The following is a 20,703-nucleotide window of genomic DNA, read 5'->3' on the forward strand; positions in this document are numbered from 1 at the left end:
GGGCAAACATATTCGCTCATTATCCCGTCACGGTGAGTCAGACTTCCTTGATTTGTCGCGCACCCATCGGAATGTTCTATCGGTAATAATTCAGCTGGCTATAAATTAGTGCATAAAAGGCACAATAAATGCCTTTGTGATTGTTTGCACTACTGTGTTGTCATTCCTTTGTCCCAAGAGCATGGGTAAGACCTCACAAGGTATATTCCCACTGAGGATGACACAAGTAAGGCGTTTAAGGTGGTGATACCATACATGTTAAGAGGAGCATTGCAACGCTACTTTCATGAGTTATGTATTGCTGGGCACGTGAGCGGCCCCAAGACATGCCAAGTTGTGTCCCTTCGTTACTTGGCCAGGCTTGAAGCGGGACATGATTAGCTGTGCCCGCTCCTGTCATGCGTGCCAAAGCGTGAAACCCCGAGGTAGATGACTGCCCGGCTTCATGCAGCCTATTGACAGGCGAACTGTTCCCCTATGACAGCCAGACCAGCCAGCATGTCCTCAACAATTCTAGGAAACAGTTTGCTGGCTCAGTGGTGCCGAAGTGGACCATGGTGTATTAAGTGCTAAAGAAGGGCTCTTCTCTTGTTTACCAGCTCGAGAACAAGAAAGGAAAGCCGACTGGTACACCGGCACACCTGTGCGACCTGAAACGCTATGTGCCTTGTGATGAGCACTGGAATGAAGATCAGACCCTCCCTCAATAATGGTCACCGAGAGAAAGCAGTCAAAACTGAACGGTGAGCCCGCAGCAGCATAATAACTTGCTTAGCAGGCAGAAGTGATCTCACTGCTAGTTGCGTAGCTCAACGACTGCGAGGAACATTCTAAGTCCAGGTGTTGCACATACTGCGTATGTGCAACATACTGTGTCACACTGTGCCAGCAGCTTTGTAGTTCCTGCGGTAAAGTGAACATCCAGTGACAGCAAAGAGCCCAGTATTGACGAAGCCTCATTGTCGTCAATACTGTGGTGTCATATGGTGCGAATGTTCAACGCATGGGCACGTGGTGTGTGAACTGGCCAAAGACTGTTGTGAGGGCCAGTGGGGTGATTATCATGTGCCGTGAATTGTTGATGATGATGATGCATGAGGCTGTTCGCCTTGTAACAGGCATCAGCTGTGTTACCCGGATCAAGCTAATTATGCTGCTTATCACAGTGTTGCTGTGTTCAGTGGATTAGTGCAGTTTCCAAGCACAGAACAAAACGAGACATGGCCGTGCGAACTGCTTGCAGTGCTTGTGGGTACAAGTGAATCACCTGTAGCGCCGACAGCGCTGGCCTTGCAGCCACATGAAATGTTAGCTAGTGCCCAGCAGCCTACCTCCCATTTTGCAAAGTTGACAACTGGGGCGAGGCACTGAAAGCCATCTTCGAGCCCAGACAATGATCACGCCTCGCAAGCCCGAGAAGTACAGCTGAGTAGCCACCTTCGAGTCGGCATCAACTGTTCACCAACTGAGAGCTACAGCACTGCCAGGCCAATGCTCAAGCCAGCGTTTGCAACTCTTCCTTGATCGCCAACCTTGGCGGGAACTTAGGCAAATGGGCACCTGGCAAATGGGGGCAGAGTTTTTATTACTTTATGTATAGATATATAGTAAAATTTCCCTTAAGGATAGGTGCATTTATGTTATAGTTCTGGGGAAACCTGCAAGGTGGAGAGAAGTAATTAATAAAGGGAAAACCAGATATCCACGCATTTGAATTTTTCTTCAACTGCGAGGCTTTCCTCTTGAGGCTTTCCTCCCTTTGTAGCAATTGCTATGAACGCATGGATGTCCGATTTACCCTTTATTAATTACTTCTCTCCACCTTGCGGGTTACTGCAGAACTATTACATCAAACTCTTGCCTTTGCATCAAGTTGTAGACAAATTTGACTTTGCCCTGCCATCTGCTAGTCGCCTGGTTAGCTCAGATGGTAGAGTGGCTGCTCTGGAAAAGTGGAGGTCCTGGGTTCGACTCCCGGACCAGGACAAATTTTTCTTCAACTGCGAGGTTTTTCTTTCGAGGAACTCGTATGGGTTTCCTTTGTAGCAATTGCTACGAACACATGGACGTTTGATTTTCCTTTTATGGCGCATTTATATAATCTATGTCGATGACCTAGCTGGTACATGACTTGGAAAAAGAAACAGCGCTAAAAACGGGGCCAAACAAAAACAAGACAGTGCACTATCGTGTGTCTTCTTGTTTGCAGGCCAGACTTCTTGCACCCCAGGTAACAGTGGAGATAATCACTGTATTTCAGCCAGATCTTCTATTGAGTGGTACGGCCACGAGTATGTACAAAAGAGGGCGGGCACTATTTTGCAAGTTGCCTATCATTCAATCGTGCTTTCGGCATTGTGGGCATGCTATATTATTCTAAATATAGAAATACATGAACGAAGCATTGCACTAGAACTTTGATAATATCATATGATGCAAGCTTCACTCACTTTCTGTGACCCGCTGTCCAACTTGTTTGAAGAGATTTTTGGAAGTAACTTGCAATCATGGTATTGTAGTCATCACACGACGCATATTGCTATTTGATCACACTCAGGAATTGATGAGGCAGACAGTCCGAAGTAAGGCTGCTTCCTGTTAAGAAACCTTTGTGAAAATTACAGCATCTGTAGTTCGCAGTAAAATAAGAGCCAGTAGCTACGAGAGGTTTGAAAATGTCATGTCTGAGATCAGTCTATTCTGAAAATGGCCAAGAAATTTAGTTAGGATGGGCTCTTCGCACCAAGCAGCATGTGTTAAAACAGGGTAGCTGAGTCTCAGCTAGGTGACCGGCCATGGCCGTTATGTGCTGAGTGTTCGGGCAGTGACAAGATGCTCTCTATATGTCCGTAAATATCAGCAGACTTCATTCTTCAAGCCTTTTATGTGTGTGTGTCCCAACTCTCGTCTCCACCACCCCACTCCCCTTCTTAAAATTCTTTTCCGTTATACGCTGTCACACTCTTAAACATTCACCGGTTCAATGGCGCAGTGGCTCCTAACATTCCTATATTTGAGTTTCAGCATGGACTTGGATAATGAGGTTCGCCATAGTGGCAGCTTCCAGATTAATTTTGGCACCGTGGTGTCCTTTAATGTGCCCCTAAATCTAAGTGCACGGGCATTTTCTTTTTATTTCGCCCCCGACAAAATGCAGCTGCCGCGGTCGGGATCAAACCCACAATGCCGCAGCCACAAAGCTACTGCGGCAGGCACAAGCGTGTTGATTTGACGTGCGACTGCTTCCTGTCACCTAGACCCTACGGTGCACTTTAATGGTGGCTCTGCTTCTGCATGCCCTGCATAAGCTGCCCACTTGACAATTTTTCATAGAGGTTCTTTTTTCAGAAATAGCAGAAACGTACCGTACTGTTAAATTTATCCAGATTGCCCGTAACCACTGTTGTGTCTTCACGTCATCATTTCTCTTTAGCTCAACCTTCCCCCTTTAAGGGGACTGTGAGGGAAGAGTGGCAAGGCTTATTCACTCGTTTCCCGACTGTGTCAATTCTACCCACTCTCTGCATCCTCTCTACCATTCTATCTAGTTTCCCTCCGGACTTGCACGATAGTAGAATTTCTGCAATGCTTTTGTGGGGGTCACGGATAATTACAGCTGTCAAGTGGTTAATGTGACAATGCCCAGGGAGCTCCAGAGAGCATTGTGTACATTCGACACACTGCAAAGGCACAAACAAGTTTCTTGCATCGCCTTTCCTCTCTGCCATGCTCCTGTCATGTGCACACCCACACTGAACCACCCCCAACGTGGTGTTCCAGACAGCAGCAACAGCCGCAGCAGCAGTGGGAAAGTCAAAGGAAGAGACAAAGAAAGCTTCGCATAAAAAAAAAAGGGGGGGGGGGCGTTTATAAGCTTTTCCTAGGCAAGCAAGTCACAATATTTTTGGAATGCCATTCTTCCGTGCAGTGTGGTCGACGATTTGGTCAAATACCAAAAATGAGAAGCTCTTCGACGTCACGAAGGCCTGGTGGGGAGCAACAATGCCTCCAAGTTTTATGCATGTGCTTGTCCTATATCTATGTGTGGAATTTCTAGCGCTGACCCCCCCTCATCAGTTATGGTTTACACGATCCGGAACGAGGCAGTGGTGCTCCATGAGTGGCGCCTCAATGTTCTCTGTGCATGGAAAAAGGGATCGCCTTCACGACACCTCCCCTTCTCTCCCCTCCCGCTCCCCCCCCCCCCCCCCCCTTTGGACTGCCACTAGTCTTCACCCTGCGTTCACATCCCAGCTTTTCCTTTCATCCATCTCTCTCTTTTGGAGCTCACCTCCTGAAGCTTTCTGTTCCATGGCAAATAGGGGAAGTGGGGGGGGGGGGGGTCGAACCCTCAAATCCTCCCCCCCTGGCTACGCCAATGAGCACTACTTTGATGTGAAATGAAGAGCTCCAGTGCAACCTACTGTAGAGTCAGGAATGGCAACTTACCACAAGAGCAGAGTCTGTTGCAGGGTGGCTGCTTGGGGTCGTCAACTCCACCAGCCTCTGCTGCAGGTGGCCGAGGTCTGTGACAACGGTGTATGCTTGTTGGGGCAGCGTGCTTCTGTGAAGTAGGAGAGTGGGGGGGTGCAAGCACAGTCACCATGGAGCAATGCTCACTGTTGCTGGGAACATCACTCACCCAGGCTCCGACTCTGAAAAGCTGTTCTCACTGCTCAGTGCATGCGGAGTGGCACTGTGGGGCGTGGCTGCATCGGCTGGTGGCCGCACTTCGACCTATAAGGAATATAGCCCAGCTTGTATCAGTTCCATGAAAATTTACAGGAAAGATGAGCTCTGCTACCTGACTGCATTTGTCAGCACACTCAATGCACTGAGTCAAGTGCTCCACATATCCTTCAGTTGCCATGTTTGTAACCACACACACCAAGGTTACAGCTAAAGAGAACAACCACGTTTGAAAAGTACTGACTATGTCTCAAGACTTGCATTGCCAGCTTGTTTAAGCTTGTATAAGCTTCACAATGGACTCATTCAGTATTTGCTCAAAAGTACGAAGCTAGTAAATATTTGTAATTTAAGGTAAATGTGATAGGTTACAAGTACATATACAGTAAACTCCTGTTAAGATGAACTCCGCTAAGCTGAATTCTTGGATATACAGAACAATGTGGGATTGTTTGGTTGGTTTTCCACAGAATCACTGAAAAAAAGTCCACTTAAGATATCCTTCACATATACTCTTCGGTTAAGACGAACATTCGTAGTGACTGCCAATACTGGCGATTCCACACAATGAGGATTGCAGTCCTGGTGAGGCATTCGCAAAACACCACAGGAATAGGAAAAGAGAAAAAGCTACTTCCTGGCACAAAGCCACAAACTGAATCCACTCCACATAAGGAGAGAAGGGAGAAAACTGAGAAAGAAAGTGGAAGAAATAAAAAAATGTGTTGTGCATCCTAATCAGTTTTTCAGTCGAGCAGAGATAGCAATATTTTCATTTGTATACATTGCCGAGAGCCTCCTCAAAAGCGAAACTGGTGAAGTCAAGTCAACAGTACTCGCTGGCTGTGCCCAAACCGCAAGGAAAGCCAAGCCAGGCCACTAAGCCTTAAGGGCTGCATTTGCGAATTGCGCCACTGTTGTGCGAGTTCCGTTCGCTCTTATCACTCACCGTTCATTGCCAGCTGATGCCATTGATAAGGCGGGTGGAGCATTGCTCTGACCACTGACGACGCGTGAAAAGTGTCTAAAGGAATGCCATAAAAGGCATCGCAAAAAAATCTTAGCCACAGACTGTCTAGACCAAAGGCAAACATATGCGCGCGTAGCAAGGCATTGGCAAACTTGGGCCATATTCTCGGACAATCACTTTCGAAGATACATTAACCAGCCTGATATTTCGCATGACTATCCCCAGATGAGTCAACACGAGGCAGCGCTGCTGTGCCGTGATAAGATAGCGCCGGGCTCAATTAAACAGAAAATTTATTGCTCACAACAAAATTAGATTTTGTCTCTGATCAGTAATTTCGAGTGAATTTGAAAAACACTCCACATTGTGGTGGGGCATCTCTTTATTGTGTTATCTATATTTGTATGCCTTTACGAACAGATATATTATGCAAGTTGTACGTACATGTATGTATGTATGTATGTATGTATGTATGTATGTATGTATGTATAATTTGTAGAGAAGGATTGGAACGATATAGTGCGCCGTCCTCTTCAGCGCTCTTGCTCGTGAATACCGCTCCTGCTGAGAGTCCGAGCCCTGCTCTTATGGTCGGTCTCAAACGCCGATGACTAATAAACATCTTTACAAGTGGTGGAGAGTGCTTTGGCCTACAACGTCCATCCTGGAGCTTTGATTTCGTACCCTACGCTCAACCATGCCTGAAGACGCATTCCAGCAAACCCCTCCTTCCCAGCAAGTGCCTCCGCCGTCCATCGTGTGCTCTGGTGTGCTTTGCCACAGGGGTACTGCCAATTTCAGCGGCGCGGACGACACCGATGTCGAGGACTGGCTGACGGCACATGAGGGGGTAAGTGCCCAGAACAAATGGGATGGCCCCGCAAATGGGATAACCCCACCGGCCCACCCGCGCGGGTGGGCCGGGGCAGTTTAAGTTTTGTTCCGCGGGGGGTTTTGACTTCTTGTGCTCACAAAACTGATAGCTATCTCGTTACTAATCGCTCAAAGGGCGACCGCCTGTTTCTCGCTTGTTTAGTGCTCACAGGGATGCGCATAGAAAGGATGCCACCGTGCATGCGTTACCCTTTTTTTTTTTCTTTTTGGAGACTTGCCACACTAATTGCCTCTGGTTGGCGATAAGATGAAGATTAGCGGAAGTTTGTCACAATTTCTGCTTTTTTGACGGGCAAATAACCACACAGTTTTCTTGAGTGAGCTCACCCACGCAGTTCGATTATGCTATTGACGTAAATATTAGGGTAAGAGCAGGACCATTTGAGACTTGCGAAATATTCTCGTGTGCACATTTTCTAAGCCTTGAACTATGTGTAAACAATGCATCAAATTTTTAATTCTTATATGTTTATTTCCATCTTTTATTGCTGTTATTCACGAATAAACAGCACATATATACCAATGCAAAATATATTTTTCTCACTTTACGGTCACCCTAGAAAAGTTACGGTAAATTTTTTTCGAAATAGGTCCCTCAGAAGAATTGGAATCCGCGATAAAAAAATTTGACCGTGGAAGGGTTAAGGCTTTCGCCTTAAAACATACGACAAGGTAGGCACAGCAGCTTGTGAACTGACTTCTAGTATCTCTACCCGTGTCAGCGTGTAAATGTTGTGCGTGTTTGTGTATATTCTTTATTTCCCCCTTTTCTTCATATTTGAGATTTTAGTTTTCGCACTCGCGTTTGTGTGCATGTGTATGAATATGTGCGTGCTTCAGGCATGTTTGTGTTTATTATTTCTCTCCTTTTATATTTGAATTTGTTTTTGTAAGTTTCGTTCCAGCTACGCCTTCTTTCACGATTTCATTAACTCGTCTCATTCAAAGCACCAAGTCATGTGAATAGCAGCGGTAGCCTATTCTATCTCAATAAAGCCTTTCTCTCTTGTCTACCTTGTCGTTGTGCTTTCCATTCTGTCCTTGCTTCTTGTGTTGTTGCCACAATGTGATTAAGTTGCACAAAAAAAATTTATATCAGCTATGACAACAGAAAAGTTTACCGGTACACTGTGTTAAAAGCATCCCATGGTTTGCATAGTAACTTTGCCTCTTAAGCCTGTTCATGTGTTTATGCATCAGTACATGCAGCAAGCTTGCCAGAAGTGCACATGAAAGAGTGCCACACTGTGAAACAGCAGCTTGCTACGCAGTTGCATTTTTCACACTTCCAGTCTCAGTATGATGTTTTGTAATTGTTCTCTTATTCGCATTACTTGCCTGACCCAGAGAGCCAAAACAGACAATGCAAGTTGCTAACAGTGGCTATCGATTTCACAATTACTGCTATTTCACCAACAATGGATACAACATGACTGCGCTCTGAAGTGCACACAGCTAACGGTGCCTTTCAAGCGTGCCCAGACTACTGCTATTTCAACGTGGGGCCCTTCAAGCTCAACGGTGGCTGCCCGAATGAGTATTTTAGGACTCACTAAGCTAATGATGTCTTATAGTTGTGTTTGCAATCGAATTTGCCAACATTTATGCATGTTTCCATGCCACAATGTGTGCAGGATGTTGTCTTTTCAAAACTGAGCTTCCATTAAAAGGAATATGCCATCAAATGAACTGCCTATTCATTCGGGAGGTCACAGAGTGGATGCTTGGCTATAGCATCCCCACAAGCAAAATTTGGTAGCCCTAATAAGGGCTGCTCTTTTAGTAATAGAAAACAGTTATGCTTCATTGAGTGGCTCAATGCCTGACAGCTCGCAGTCGGAGTCATTTTCTTCACAGTCATCTTCATCTTCATACAGTTTGGTGACGACGGGTTGGACATGGTAATTCCCAAACGTGTCGTCTGAACTTTGCCTTCAGGTCCATCACAATCTGAATGTTCTTCCTCCAGACTTCCACCATTATGTTCTTGATTTTCTTCCTCACAATGTTTCCGACCGTGGACAACTTGAAGTCTATGTTGTCCACAGCGATGACATTGTTTACCTTTGCCCACAACAGCTTAATGGGATTAAATTCGCACTGGTACAGGAGGAGCCCGAGTACAATGCAACCAGCTCTTTCAGCTGCGTTGTCTACGACGTAGCTGAGAAAGTGTGATTTTAGAGATTCCAGCAACCCAAGCAAAGCTTCAACATCCTTTCATTGTAGGCGTTGGTCGTGCTTTTGATCCACCCCTGTATACTTTTCCTTCTTCAAGGCCGTCGTTGGCAATTACTCTTCTCGCTGGGTATGGTAAAGTGCATTGTTCATAACAATGACGCTACCAGCTGGCAACTTCTGCAGAACGACACTGAACCTACCTCGAATCGATTGCCATCCATTTCTTCATTGTAGTTGCCTGTTTTTTGGTCTCAGAACAAATCCAAGCAGTCGAAGCGAGTGACGAAGCCATTCTCGCTGCCGATGTGCATCATGATCAGGTGCTGGCCTTTCCCAGAAGGTTGTTTCAGACCCGTGACACCGGCCATCTGCTCAAGTGAACAGGCATCCGCGCTTCCGCACCACAGTTTCTGTCCACACGATCGACCATATGTGTCCCCTCGTCATCCATGTCTTGTCCAGGAAGATCTTTTGGCCTTCCACCCAGTAGCGCCCCACGTCATGAAGGTAGCGATTCCACCATTCGGCGATGCCATCCCGGTTAGCATAAGCAGCGAGTTGCTGCTCCTCTTATCGTGCTTGAAGCCGATCTCGGCAAGCAGGTGATGCACAATACGCCACTTCAGTGATGAGAGATCCATACGCTTTGAGAACTTCTTAGTTGTCATCTTGACCATCGGTATCTTGTTGCAGCCAAAGAAATTGTGCGCACATGACCTCAGCGTGTACAACGTCACGCTGTCATACTTCATGCTGTGTCTTGTCTTCTCCACATTTCTTGGGCGCTCTTGCGAAGGTGTCGACAGTTTGCTACCCAAAAAAAGGCGAAACTTTGACCTCCCCCTCACATTGAACACTGTGCTTTCACTAACACCGAGCATCTCGGCGACAAACATGCTTGTGTTCTACATGCTGCGTTCAGGTTGCCTAGCTGTTACGCCAATACTTGTAGCAGTGGAAGATCATGTTGCGTAAACTGCTGTTCAGAACGCGGCTGCTCTTGTTTTTCTTGCCGAGGCTCCTTGGCATGGCCATCGAGGCGACACAAGGTTCCTTCGGCAACATTGCATTTTGCTCCACCGAAATGAGGCCGCTGTAACCGGGTTTTGAAACCGCGATCTTAAGCTCAGCTTGCGAGGAAAGCAACCATTTCAATTTCATATTTGTAGAACAGTACGCCTGAGAGGCATCAGTGGATTAAACCAGCGACTGCATTTTATAAACACATGCCTGCAGCCGTGGATCTTGCACAATAGCAGGCGCCGCGCAGCGTTGTAGAAGGCACAGGGTTATTTTTCTCTCGCAATACGGCATGTGCTGTTGCATTCCCATCACCAGAGCTCTACCAAACCAGTCATCAAGAAACAAGTCTAATTTATACCAAGAAATACAAGTTTTAGAAGCAGAACTTTTTGAGCGGGACTATTTTTTTTTAGTCGCGGAGGCTTGGCTGCCGCGTTTTGGTCATTTGGACGGGGCCTCTTCTGTCTTCTAAAGTTGTACCCGACCATAGTTACACAAGTTGGCGTCAAAGAAGTTCATTGAAGAGCGGCACACACCTAGTGGCACATACTGAGTACTCCAAGTTGGCAACAAGTTTCTTCGAGCAGTGATACCTACTTAGTACCGTGTCTACAGTGACCCATGTCGGCATGAAAGAGGTTCATTGGAGAGTGGCCCATGTCTACACTCAGTGACCCAAGCTGGTCCAATGGTTGGTATTGAACCTTGTTACCACAGCACAGCGGCCCCATATGCTAACCATTCGACCACGAACTACCCAGTGACATAGGTAGGTGGGAAAATGGTCAGATACAAACGTACATAGATACTAACATTCACAGTCCCCGAAAATGCATGAAGTACCTTAGGAATGCTAATGCATTAAAAAAATTATATAATCGGTACCGTTACATTCCACTTTCACCTTGGGTTCTAAGTTAGAATTTTTCTACATGAATGAAGGCAGTACTTAAATATCTGAGTCTGCAGTAGCATTCTATATAAAATTTAACCCAAGAAAGCTCTGGAACTAAAGGTACATTGGACTGGTTCTTACTATGCTCCAACTTGGTTTGCAGCAATGTGGAATCCTCTAGAAGTTTGAGCCAGATAAAGCCTGCCCCAGCTGAATGTACCAGCTGCTCCCAGAGCAATGGGAGTAGCCGCATAATTGAGTTTCTGTCAAATCTCAGTTGTGCTCCCAGGTTGAGGATGAGAGCACTTCCAAGCACTCCAAGCTGGAGTGTGGTGCTCTGAATGAACCAGGCAAATGTGCTCCAAGCGCTTGATTTCAACTGGACGATAGTAAACCGCACCGTGAGAGTGCTCTTGAGTCCTTGAAAGTGACCAGTAGAATGCGTCATAGGTTTGTGTAATGCAATGCAGAAAAAATAGTTGTTCAAAGCTCACGCATTGGTAAAAAATGCAAAATGATGAAAATGCCTTCACGGATCTGGAATTGTGGAATTTAATTTGTGCTTTACATGTGGCCTCCCTTGAATGTATGTGGGATATTCTTTATGCATCTTAGGAGTGACTTTGACCACCCGCTTCTTTTTGGCCACCTTTGCACACCCTGCTGCACTTCCTGTCACCCAGCATTCTTTGAAGCTCTTTTCCAAATGGCATATACATCACGTGCATGCCACAAACAGAGCCCAACTTTTAAAGTATTTTCTCAATCATTCTTGTCCAGCGTTTAATGTTACAACTACCAGGACTGCAGCTGTTTGAAACATCAGAGCTTGCCAAACAGACACATCTAGCATTGGGGAAGAAGCTGCATCAATATCTCACGGTGGCCTGAAAAGCCCTGGGTGTGAGCCACTTTTTCATGCGGTTGCCTGCCCGCTGCCGGCTGTGCCACTTGGCTCCGTGAAACCATGCCACTTTTTCAACGCTGTGGGAGCGCCATTTAACTCCATTTATTGCAAAAAAAATGTTTGGAGCCTTTCGAGTCTGAATTATTGAGATTTGACTGCATTATCATATCAGAAATATAAGAAATTCAAATGCAAACAACCAACATGAAAGATGGCTTCTAAGGTGGTATTCTAACACTTTGTTTGAGGTCATTCATTTAGACTTCCCAGAACTATGGAAAAAGTCTGAAGGAGTTAAGAAGATTCAAGTCTTCCTGCTGATAATTGACGAGTCCACTAGAATGATCGCAGCAAGATCGGTTAAGGAAGATAACAGCAGTGTGATGTCTTTTTCAAATGGAAAAATGTTTGACAATGTAAAGGTGATATCCTGTAGGAATGGGAGGAAAAGCATAACATTGTGTTACAGTTCACTGCATCCTATTATCCCACAGCAAATGGATTAGCTGAACAGGCTATCAGAGATATAAAGCAATATATGAGCATATATACAGCACTCCCAGGTGCCAAGAAATGTAGCCTCCGAGCGGTGGTAGCTCACCGTTACTGGCCCTAGGATGCACTTCTCTATCTGCTGCAACTGGGAAAAGTAACCTATATGCCTGCAGACATAAGCCTTGGCATTGATGAGACTGTAAAGCTTACAGAAGCAGCAAGAACTGTAGACAGTATACAGTCAACTTCCTTTAATTTGACCATGACAGGACCAATGGAATAGATCAAATTATATGGCGGGTTGTATAAAACAAGATGCAGAAAAAAAATGTCAACGCACCAATTCACCTGGCAGTATTTGCCCCATTCTAATACAACCTCAAATCAAATCCATGCCGTTTTTCTACATGCACAAAGTAGAAAACTAATGTAGAAATGACATTAAAGCTCCTAAACAAAGTAGGAGTTTAACACACTCCCAACTTAGCCAGAAAAAATTCACCGACAATTATGATACTCCCTAATGCGAAATCTAAGCACAGCTCTATACATGTTTTTGTTTCGTGATATATTGGCCGGCATGGACAGTCTGTCTCGTGTGACACGTTGAAAACGAAGCAAAGTATGGCGCTACTGCCTTGCTAATCTACAGATCACGAGAAGCAGTGTGTGGATGACTCGTCGGTGCTATTCACACAGCCACCACAAACAGACCTACCAGATAACATGCACAACTCTGGCGCCATCTCGTAGCCATCATCGCTGCACTGCGCTTTTCTTCTCAATCTTTCGCCATACCCTCCTCGTCTAATTTCCACCGCATGATGGTTCCGCTGCACGCTCCTCCTCTGCTTTTCTCCTTGCGTCTTTCATCCCTCAGTGCGCTCCACATTTACTCTTCCATCTGTCGCTGTTCTCGTTCGCTCAGTTACACCAATGCTCACCGCAGGAACGGCCGCCAAGAGCTGCGCTCTAAAATGGGCAAGGGTCTAACATGTGTTGCACATTGGTGGTCGAATTTCTAAAGTCAGCTTCGCCACAGTACATCCGTGTTATGCGATAAAACATAGGAACGACGCAAAGGTTGTTTTGGTTTCATGGCTTATTGCATTGTGTAGGCAACTTGCGGTCTAATTTTCTTGAACGAAAAGGATGTGCATTACAATCGAATAAATACCATAGTCACACATTGTGAGCTATGGTTACTGCTTGAAAATCCTCCTAGGGCAAGCTGAACATAGGTGTTTTTGACAGGAGATGACGTGACGATGACGTTCTGGCACATTTTATGTGCCACAACCGTGATCTAATTATGAGGCATGGTGCAGTGGGGTAATCCAGATTAACTTTGAACACCTGGAGTTCTTTATTGTGCACTTAATGCATGGTACACTGGCGTTCTTGCATTTCACCCCCATTGAAGTGCGGCTGCCACAATCAGTATTTGATCTCGCACCATCGGGCCTAAGCAGCACAATGCCAAAGCCAACGTGCCACCACGGCGGGTAGATGACGTGTGCTCAACACATTCACTGCCCCATAAGCTTCATCGAGACAGACACTGCCACTAAAGGGTCGCGCTACTGGGATCACCCTAGGAGTCAGAAGCATGCATGTTCACAGGTCAAATTCAAATTATTCGGCAAAGGTCAATTTTAGGATCGAAAGAATGAAAGTTTGGGCCCAGAGAAATGCATAGGTACCAACTGGGACCTTCAGTCGGGACGGAATTAACCGAAAAATCGATGTAACCAGAGTCGAGTTAGCGGAAGTCTAATGTATAAAACTATTGTGAAAGAATGAAGAGAAATTTCGACAAGCGGCAATATACAGCGTTACCAGAACTCAACAATGGCGACTTTGTGCTGGTTAACATGGACCAACAAGTCAGAATGCCGCATACAAGGGGCCATTTCATGTGATGAAGATGGCAAGGCACCTCAAGACCATGTGGCACATAAGCCCCAGCAAAATCAGGGAATCGGCCTTTAGTGAAATGTTTTCAAGTATCATCCCAGGAGGGATGCAAACTATGCTGAGGGGAATGAATCCTGACATGTGGCCCACAGTTAAAGAAGAAGGTGATGAATGAAGAGAAGAAAGGGCTGGAGGAAAAGGGAATAAAGTTAGATCCAGCAATATGGCATATGTTATGTGCAGCTCCTGAGTGCTGGTATATTACACACTTCTGTCGTCATGTTATACTCTACCAGAAATATTTTTTAAATTTGGATATTTAGGGCTCAACTTGGTAATCTTTTGTGCACCGTATTTTCCAGTGTATTAGTCGAATCTTTCCCCTCTAAATTTCACTGGAGCATCTCACACAATGATACAACTTATATAGAAAAATTTTGAACTCCAAGGGGACAGAATATTGAAATAAAATGGAGTACAAACAAAAGAGAGCCCATTTAAATATTGCACCCAATTTATTGTGCGGTACAGTGCGCAAAACCAAAACTGTCATTGGGCTCTAATAGAAAAAGTCTTGTCTTTTGACCATCAGCGCACCACGACATGTGCCAGAAGAAGCCTAGGTTCCGCATAAAGTTCAAGTGCAAGAAGATGGCGCCTCACACCTCTTTTGCTGTGGGTGCGAGGAAATGTGCAAGGGTGAGCCAAAAACGATGGTGGTTTGAAGTGCACCGTACTCCCCCGCGCCCAATGTTGTATATGACACATTCGAGGACGCACTATGAGGGGGGCGAAGGTGAGCATGCGATAAAGTAATAAAGGATGCACTTGGTTGAGGGGGGGGGGGGGGGTGCCCCGGCTATGGTAACATAACCAAGCATGCGCTAGAGGGCTGCATCCTGCTCCTTTTAAGCCAAATAAGAAAGGAGGATGCGCACCACTCTGCTTGCTCCACTTAAGTATCGGCTCCCCGCACGTCCTTCCTCGTAATTTTTATAGCATCTGACATTACATTACAGTAGTTAGCAACACATCGAATTTATGCCTTTGGCTCAGGTTTGTTCGAAAGGCATGGATTTTGGAGTTCAAATTCATGGAAGTTTTCCTCTATTCGATTAAATAGAATGCTACGGGGTTTGTTGATGGTCACAGGGTTAGTGGGTCTAGTGTAAAGAGCAGCCGAGCAGTCCCAGCCAAACAAAAGCGCGAGCCAAAGCAGCGACACCGACCCTTTTGTCTTTATCTTCCTCACTTCAGGAGCCATGCGGTCGCAGTAATGTTTATGTGATCTTTGTCACTACAATGGCCCCACGAGAGAAGAGTAGCCATCCTGGCGACTCATGGCGACGACATGATAAGGGGATGATAATACGGTTTAAGCTGGCTGACGTGCACTGTCTCACGACCGCGATGCCACAGGTTCAGATGGGGTTAGAGGTTTGGCCACATAGTTTTACAGCAGATGTAGAGATGATAATCCGATGGGGTCCACGGTATTGAGCCAGCAGCTTAGATGAAAGACAGGTAATGTGAGGCGGAATCCATAACCAAACGAGGGAGCTGACACGGAAAGTGGTAGTGCTAAGGCCGTTGTCATGCCGATTCCGCTGGTGAGCTCGACCCTCCGTCGTGAAGGTGCGGGCAAGTTGGCGGCATTCTTGTGTGTACTTGGCTACTTCTGATATTGGCCTAAATTCGGAGGCGTCGGGTTGGTAAGGCAATACTGTATTGAGCGTGCATAAGGGTTCTTGTCAAAACAACAAAAAGAACGGAAAAAACCTGTGGTCGCTTGAGTCACAGTATTGTAAGCGTACGTTACAAAGGGGAGAACCATGTCCCAGTTGGACTGGTCTGACGCGACATATTCAGTGAGCATGTCACCAAGAGTGCGATTGAAGTGCTCAGTTAATCCATTGGTGAAAGGATGGTAAGCAGTAGATGTGCAGTGGATGACGAGGCACTCGGCAAGCAGAGCTTCAACCACTTCGAAAAGAAAAACACGCCCTCTGTCACACCGAGGAGTTAACGAGGTGCGCATTGTCGAAGCACGAAATTGTGCGAGATGAAGAAAGCAACCTCGTGTGCTGTAGCGGCAGGAAGGGCGGCTGTCTCAGCATATCGGGTGAGATGGTCAACACCAATGATTATCCATCGGTTTCCAGATGTAGTACTCGGGAGTGGGCCGTAAAGGTCAATGCCGACGCAATCGAAAGGCTGCACAGGGCAAGGCAGGGGCTGAAGAGGGCTAGTTGAGCATCGAGGAGCAACCCTACATTGTTGGCAGGCTTCGCAAACATGGACATCATCATCATAAATCATAATCATCATCAGCAGCAGCAGCAGCCTGGTTACGCCCACTGCAGGGCAAAGGCATCTCCCATATTTCTCCAACTACCCCGGTCATGTACTAATTGTGGCCATGTTGTTGTCCCTGCAAACTTCTTAATCTCATCCGCCCAAGTAACTTTCTGCCGTCCCTGCTACGCTTCCCTTCCATTCGAATCCAGTCCGTAACCCTTAATGACCATCGGTTATCTTCCCTCCTCATTAGATGTCCTGCCCATGCCCATTTCTTTTTCTTGATTTCAACTAAGATGTAACTAACTCGCGTTTGTTCCCTCCCCCAATCTGCTCTTTTCTTATCCCTTAACATTACACCTATCATTCTTCTTTCCATAGCTCGCTGCATCGTCTTCAATTTAAGTAGAACCCTTTTCGTAGTCCTCCAGGTTACTGCCCCGTACGTGAGTACTGGTAAGACACAGCTGTTATACACTTTTCCCTTGAGGGATAATGGCAACTTGCCGTTCATGATCTGAGAATGCCTGCCAAACACACCCCAGCCCATTCTTATTCTTCTGATTATTTCAGTTTCATGATCCGGATCCGCAGTCACTACCTGTCCTAAGTAGATGTATTCCCTTACCGCTCCCAGTGCCTCGCTACCTATCGTAAACTGCTGTTCTCTTCCGAGACTGTTAAACATTACTTTAGTTTTCTGTAGATTAATTTTCAGACCCACCCTTCTGCCTTGCCTCTCCAGGTCAGTGAGCATGCATTGCAATTGGTCCCCTGAGTTACTAAGCAAGGCAATATCATCGGCGAATCGCAAGTTACTAAGGTACTCTCCATTAACTCTTACCCCCAATTCTTCCCAATCCAGGTCTCTGAATACCTCCTCTAAACACGCTGTCCACAACATTGGAGAGATCGTATCTGCCTGCCTGACGCCATTCTTTATTGGGATTTTGTTGCTTTCTTTATGGAGGACTACGGTGGCTGTGGAGCCGCTATAGATACCTTTCAGTATTTTTAAATAGGGCTCGTCTACACCCTGATTCCGTAATGCCTCCATGACTGCTGAGATTTCGACTGAATCAAACGCTTTCTCGTAATTAATGAAAGCTATATATAAGGGTTGGTTACATTCCACACATTTCTCTATCACCTGATTGATAGCGTGAATATGGTCTATAGTTCAGTAGCCTTAAAGTAATCCTGCCTGGTCCTTTGGTTGACGGAAGTCTAAGGTGTTCCTGGTTCTATTTGCAATTACCTTAGTAAATACTTTGTAGGCAACGGACAGTAAGCTGATCGGTCTATAAATTTTCAAGTCATTGGTGTCCCCTTTCTTATGGATTGAATTATGTTAGTGTTCTTCCAAGATTCCAGTACGCTCGAAGTCATGAGGCATTGCGTATACAGGGTGGCCAGTTCTTCTAGAACAATCTGCCCACCATCCTTCAACAAATCTGCTGTTACCTGATACTCCCCAGCTGCCTTCCCCCTTTGCATAGCTCCCAAGGCGTTCTTTACTTCTTCCGGCGTTACTTGTGGGATTTCGAATTTCTCTAGACTATTCTCTCTCCCATTATCGTCGTGGGTGCTACTGGTACTGTATAAATCTCTATAGAACTCCTCAGCCACTTGAACTATCTCATCCATATTAGTAACGATATTGCCGGCTTTGTCTCTTAACGCATACATCTGATTTTTGCCTATTCCTAGTTTCTTCTTCACTGCTTTTAGGCTTCCTCCGTTCCTGAGAGCATGTTCAATTCTATCCATATTATAGTTCTTTATGTCAGCTGTCTTATGCTTGTTGATTAACTTAGAAAGTTCTGCCAGTTCTATTATAGCTGTAGGGTTAGAGGCTTCCATACATTGGTGTTTTTTGATCAGATCTTTCGTCTCCTGCGATAGCTTACTGGTATCCTGTTTAACGGAGTTACCACCGACTTCTATTGCACACTCCTTAATGATGCCCGTAAGATTGTCGTTCATTGCTTCAATACTAAGGTCCTCTTCCTGAGTTAAAGCCGAATACCTGTTCTGTAGCTTGATCCGGAATTTCTCTAGTTTCCTTCTTACCGCTAACTCATTGATTGGCTTCTGATGTACCAGTTTCTTCCGTTCCCTCCTCAAGTCTAGGCTAATTCGAGTTCTTACCATCCTATGGTCACTGCAGCACACCTTGCCGAGCATGTCCACATCTTGTATGATGCCAGGGTTAGCGCAGAGTATAAAGTCTATTTCATTTCTAGTCTCGCCATTTGGGCTCCTCCACGTCCACTTTCGGCTATCCCGCTTGCGGAAGAAGGTATTCATTACCTGAATATTATTCTGTTCTGCAAACCCTATTAATAACTCTCCCCTGCTATTCTTAGAGCCTATGCCATATTACCCCACTGACTTGTCTCCAGCCTGCCTCTTGCCTACCCTGGCATTGAAGTCGCCCATCAGTATAGTGTATTTTGTTTTGACTTTATCCATTGCTGATTCCACGTCTTCATAGAAGCTTTCGACTTCCTGGTCATCATGACTGGATGTAGGGGCGTAGACCTGTACTACCTTCAATTTGTACCTGTCATTAAGTTTCACAACATGACCTTCCCCCCTCTCGTTAATGCTGTAGAATTCCTGTATGTTACCAGCTATATCCTTATTAATCAGGAATACGATTCCTAGTTCTCATCTCTCTGCTAAGCCTTGGTAGCACATGATGTGCCCGCTTTTCAGCACTATATATGCTTCTTTCGTCCTCCTACGTCACTTGGCCCTATTATATCCCATTTACTGCCCTCTAATTCCTCCAATAGCACCGCTAGACTCGCCTCACTAGATAACGTTCTAGCGTTAAACGATGCCAGGTTCAGATTACAATAGCGGCCTGTCCGGATATAGCATGGATACGCTTCAGTACAAAGCTGTACATACTGCGCCAGTAGAAGCGTTCGCGCAACATTGCGCAAGTTTTCAGCACGCCTGCGTGAGCACTCTGTGGGTCGGCATGAAAAGCAGTGCTGATGTCGGAGCGTATGCGACATGGTATTACGAGAAGCCACTTGCGACCACCTGGTATATAATTGGGATGATAGAGCAGGTTGTCTCGCACGGTAAAATGTGTGGAGGTGGGTTTGCACATGGCTCACCCCTACGAGTGATGGTCAGAAAAGGGCACGACACACCTCCACTCTGCAATGCACAAAGGCGCTACAGCAGGGTTGGTCAACTCTCTGACGGCAGAGAGAAGGCTCCAGAGTCAGATCACCAACAAACACGGGTTTATTCACCCAAGATACAGCACAGTGCGACAGTCACGGCGCTTATGGGCAAAGGCTCACTGCAAGACCGATCGAGTATGCGTGCCCACTGCGCTAAGGCTAACCGGTAAGTGGTCCACCAAGCGTGAGAACGAGGACTCGGGGGAGCAAAGGTCTCATGTAGCGAACTCGCTGCAGGCCTGTGAGCATCTGCCGCAGCCATGGCTGCGGCAACGAAGCGCTCAGTGGAAGAGAGCTCGGGTGGAGAGGGTGCCTGAGGGCCACCACTCGGGAGGCCAATCGGGGTGTGTTCCAGTGACACTTGCTCGTGCAGTGATTCGAGCCGGGTAGAGAGAAGCACGGTTTGCTCGGAAAATTAACTCCGACGCGCTAGCCGCGTCCACCATGTTGTCGTTCCGGCGGCAGTTCCCGGACATCAAGCAGAGCACAATGCGCAAGCTGGGGGACGAGGCACGGGGAGACACCTTGATCTCCACAAATGAGAGACTTGACGGCGGAGCGTGCGGGAGGGCGTGATAGCAGTAGAATCCGACAAATGGTCGAGCAGGGTAACAATCCACGGGTCCTTTCGTTGCTCCGAATGCATGGACTCAACATCGACGACTCGACTGTGCCAAGAGAGACGCTGCATCATGGAGTAGAGGAGAACAACAAAGGGCGTCCGCGTTGGAGTGCTTGTAGCCTCACCCGTACACCATTTGGATATCATCTGCTTGTAGCCGCAGGGCCCAGCGACCAAGGCGGCCCGATGGGTCTTTCAATGTTGACAACCAGCAAAGAGCGTGGTGGTCTGTGACGTCGTAAAAGGGTCATTCATAAAAGTAGGGTCGGAACTTGCCAAGAATCCAGACTATAGCCAGGCACTCTTTCTCAGTGGTTGAATAGTTGGTGTTGGCCTTTGTGAGGGCTCGGCTCACGTAGCAACAACATCCTCGCTATAGCCAGGCTTGCGTTGCGCGAGCACTGCACCAAGGCCCATGCCGCTTGCATCCGTGTGTACCTCTGTAGGTGCCCATGGATTGTAGTGACAGAGTATCGGAGGAGAAGGGAGCAGTTGGCGCAGTGTCTGGAATGCGTTATCACATTCAGGAGACCAGTTAGACATGTCTGTGCCAACGGTGAGAAGGTGCGTCAAAGGAGCGATAATGATCGCGAAATTGCGCACAAA

At 46.5% G+C, this 20,703-nt stretch overlaps 1 protein-coding gene across 14 annotated transcripts in view; it reads right to left on the reverse strand.

Moving 5' to 3' along the window:
* The window catches only part of LOC126527418 (uncharacterized), a 476,501-nt gene that overhangs the window by 98,134 nt on the left and 357,664 nt on the right, over positions 1-20,703 (reverse strand). For 13 of the 14 annotated variants that reach the window (XM_055068432.2, XM_055068435.2, XM_055068436.2 and 10 more), the window contains 2 exons: positions 4,643-4,737; positions 4,450-4,564 (listed from right to left, as the gene is read on the reverse strand). In XM_055068432.2, the coding sequence (XP_054924407.1) occupies positions 4,450-4,564; positions 4,643-4,737 (210 nt within the window). The remainder of the gene's footprint in view (positions 1-4,449; positions 4,565-4,642; positions 4,738-20,703) is intronic. The other variant, XM_055068434.2, reaches the window with a different exon arrangement.

This window comes from Dermacentor andersoni, chromosome 9 (assembly GCF_023375885.2).
Source record: "Dermacentor andersoni chromosome 9, qqDerAnde1_hic_scaffold, whole genome shotgun sequence".
In the NCBI taxonomy this organism is placed as follows: domain Eukaryota; kingdom Metazoa; phylum Arthropoda; class Arachnida; order Ixodida; family Ixodidae; genus Dermacentor; species Dermacentor andersoni.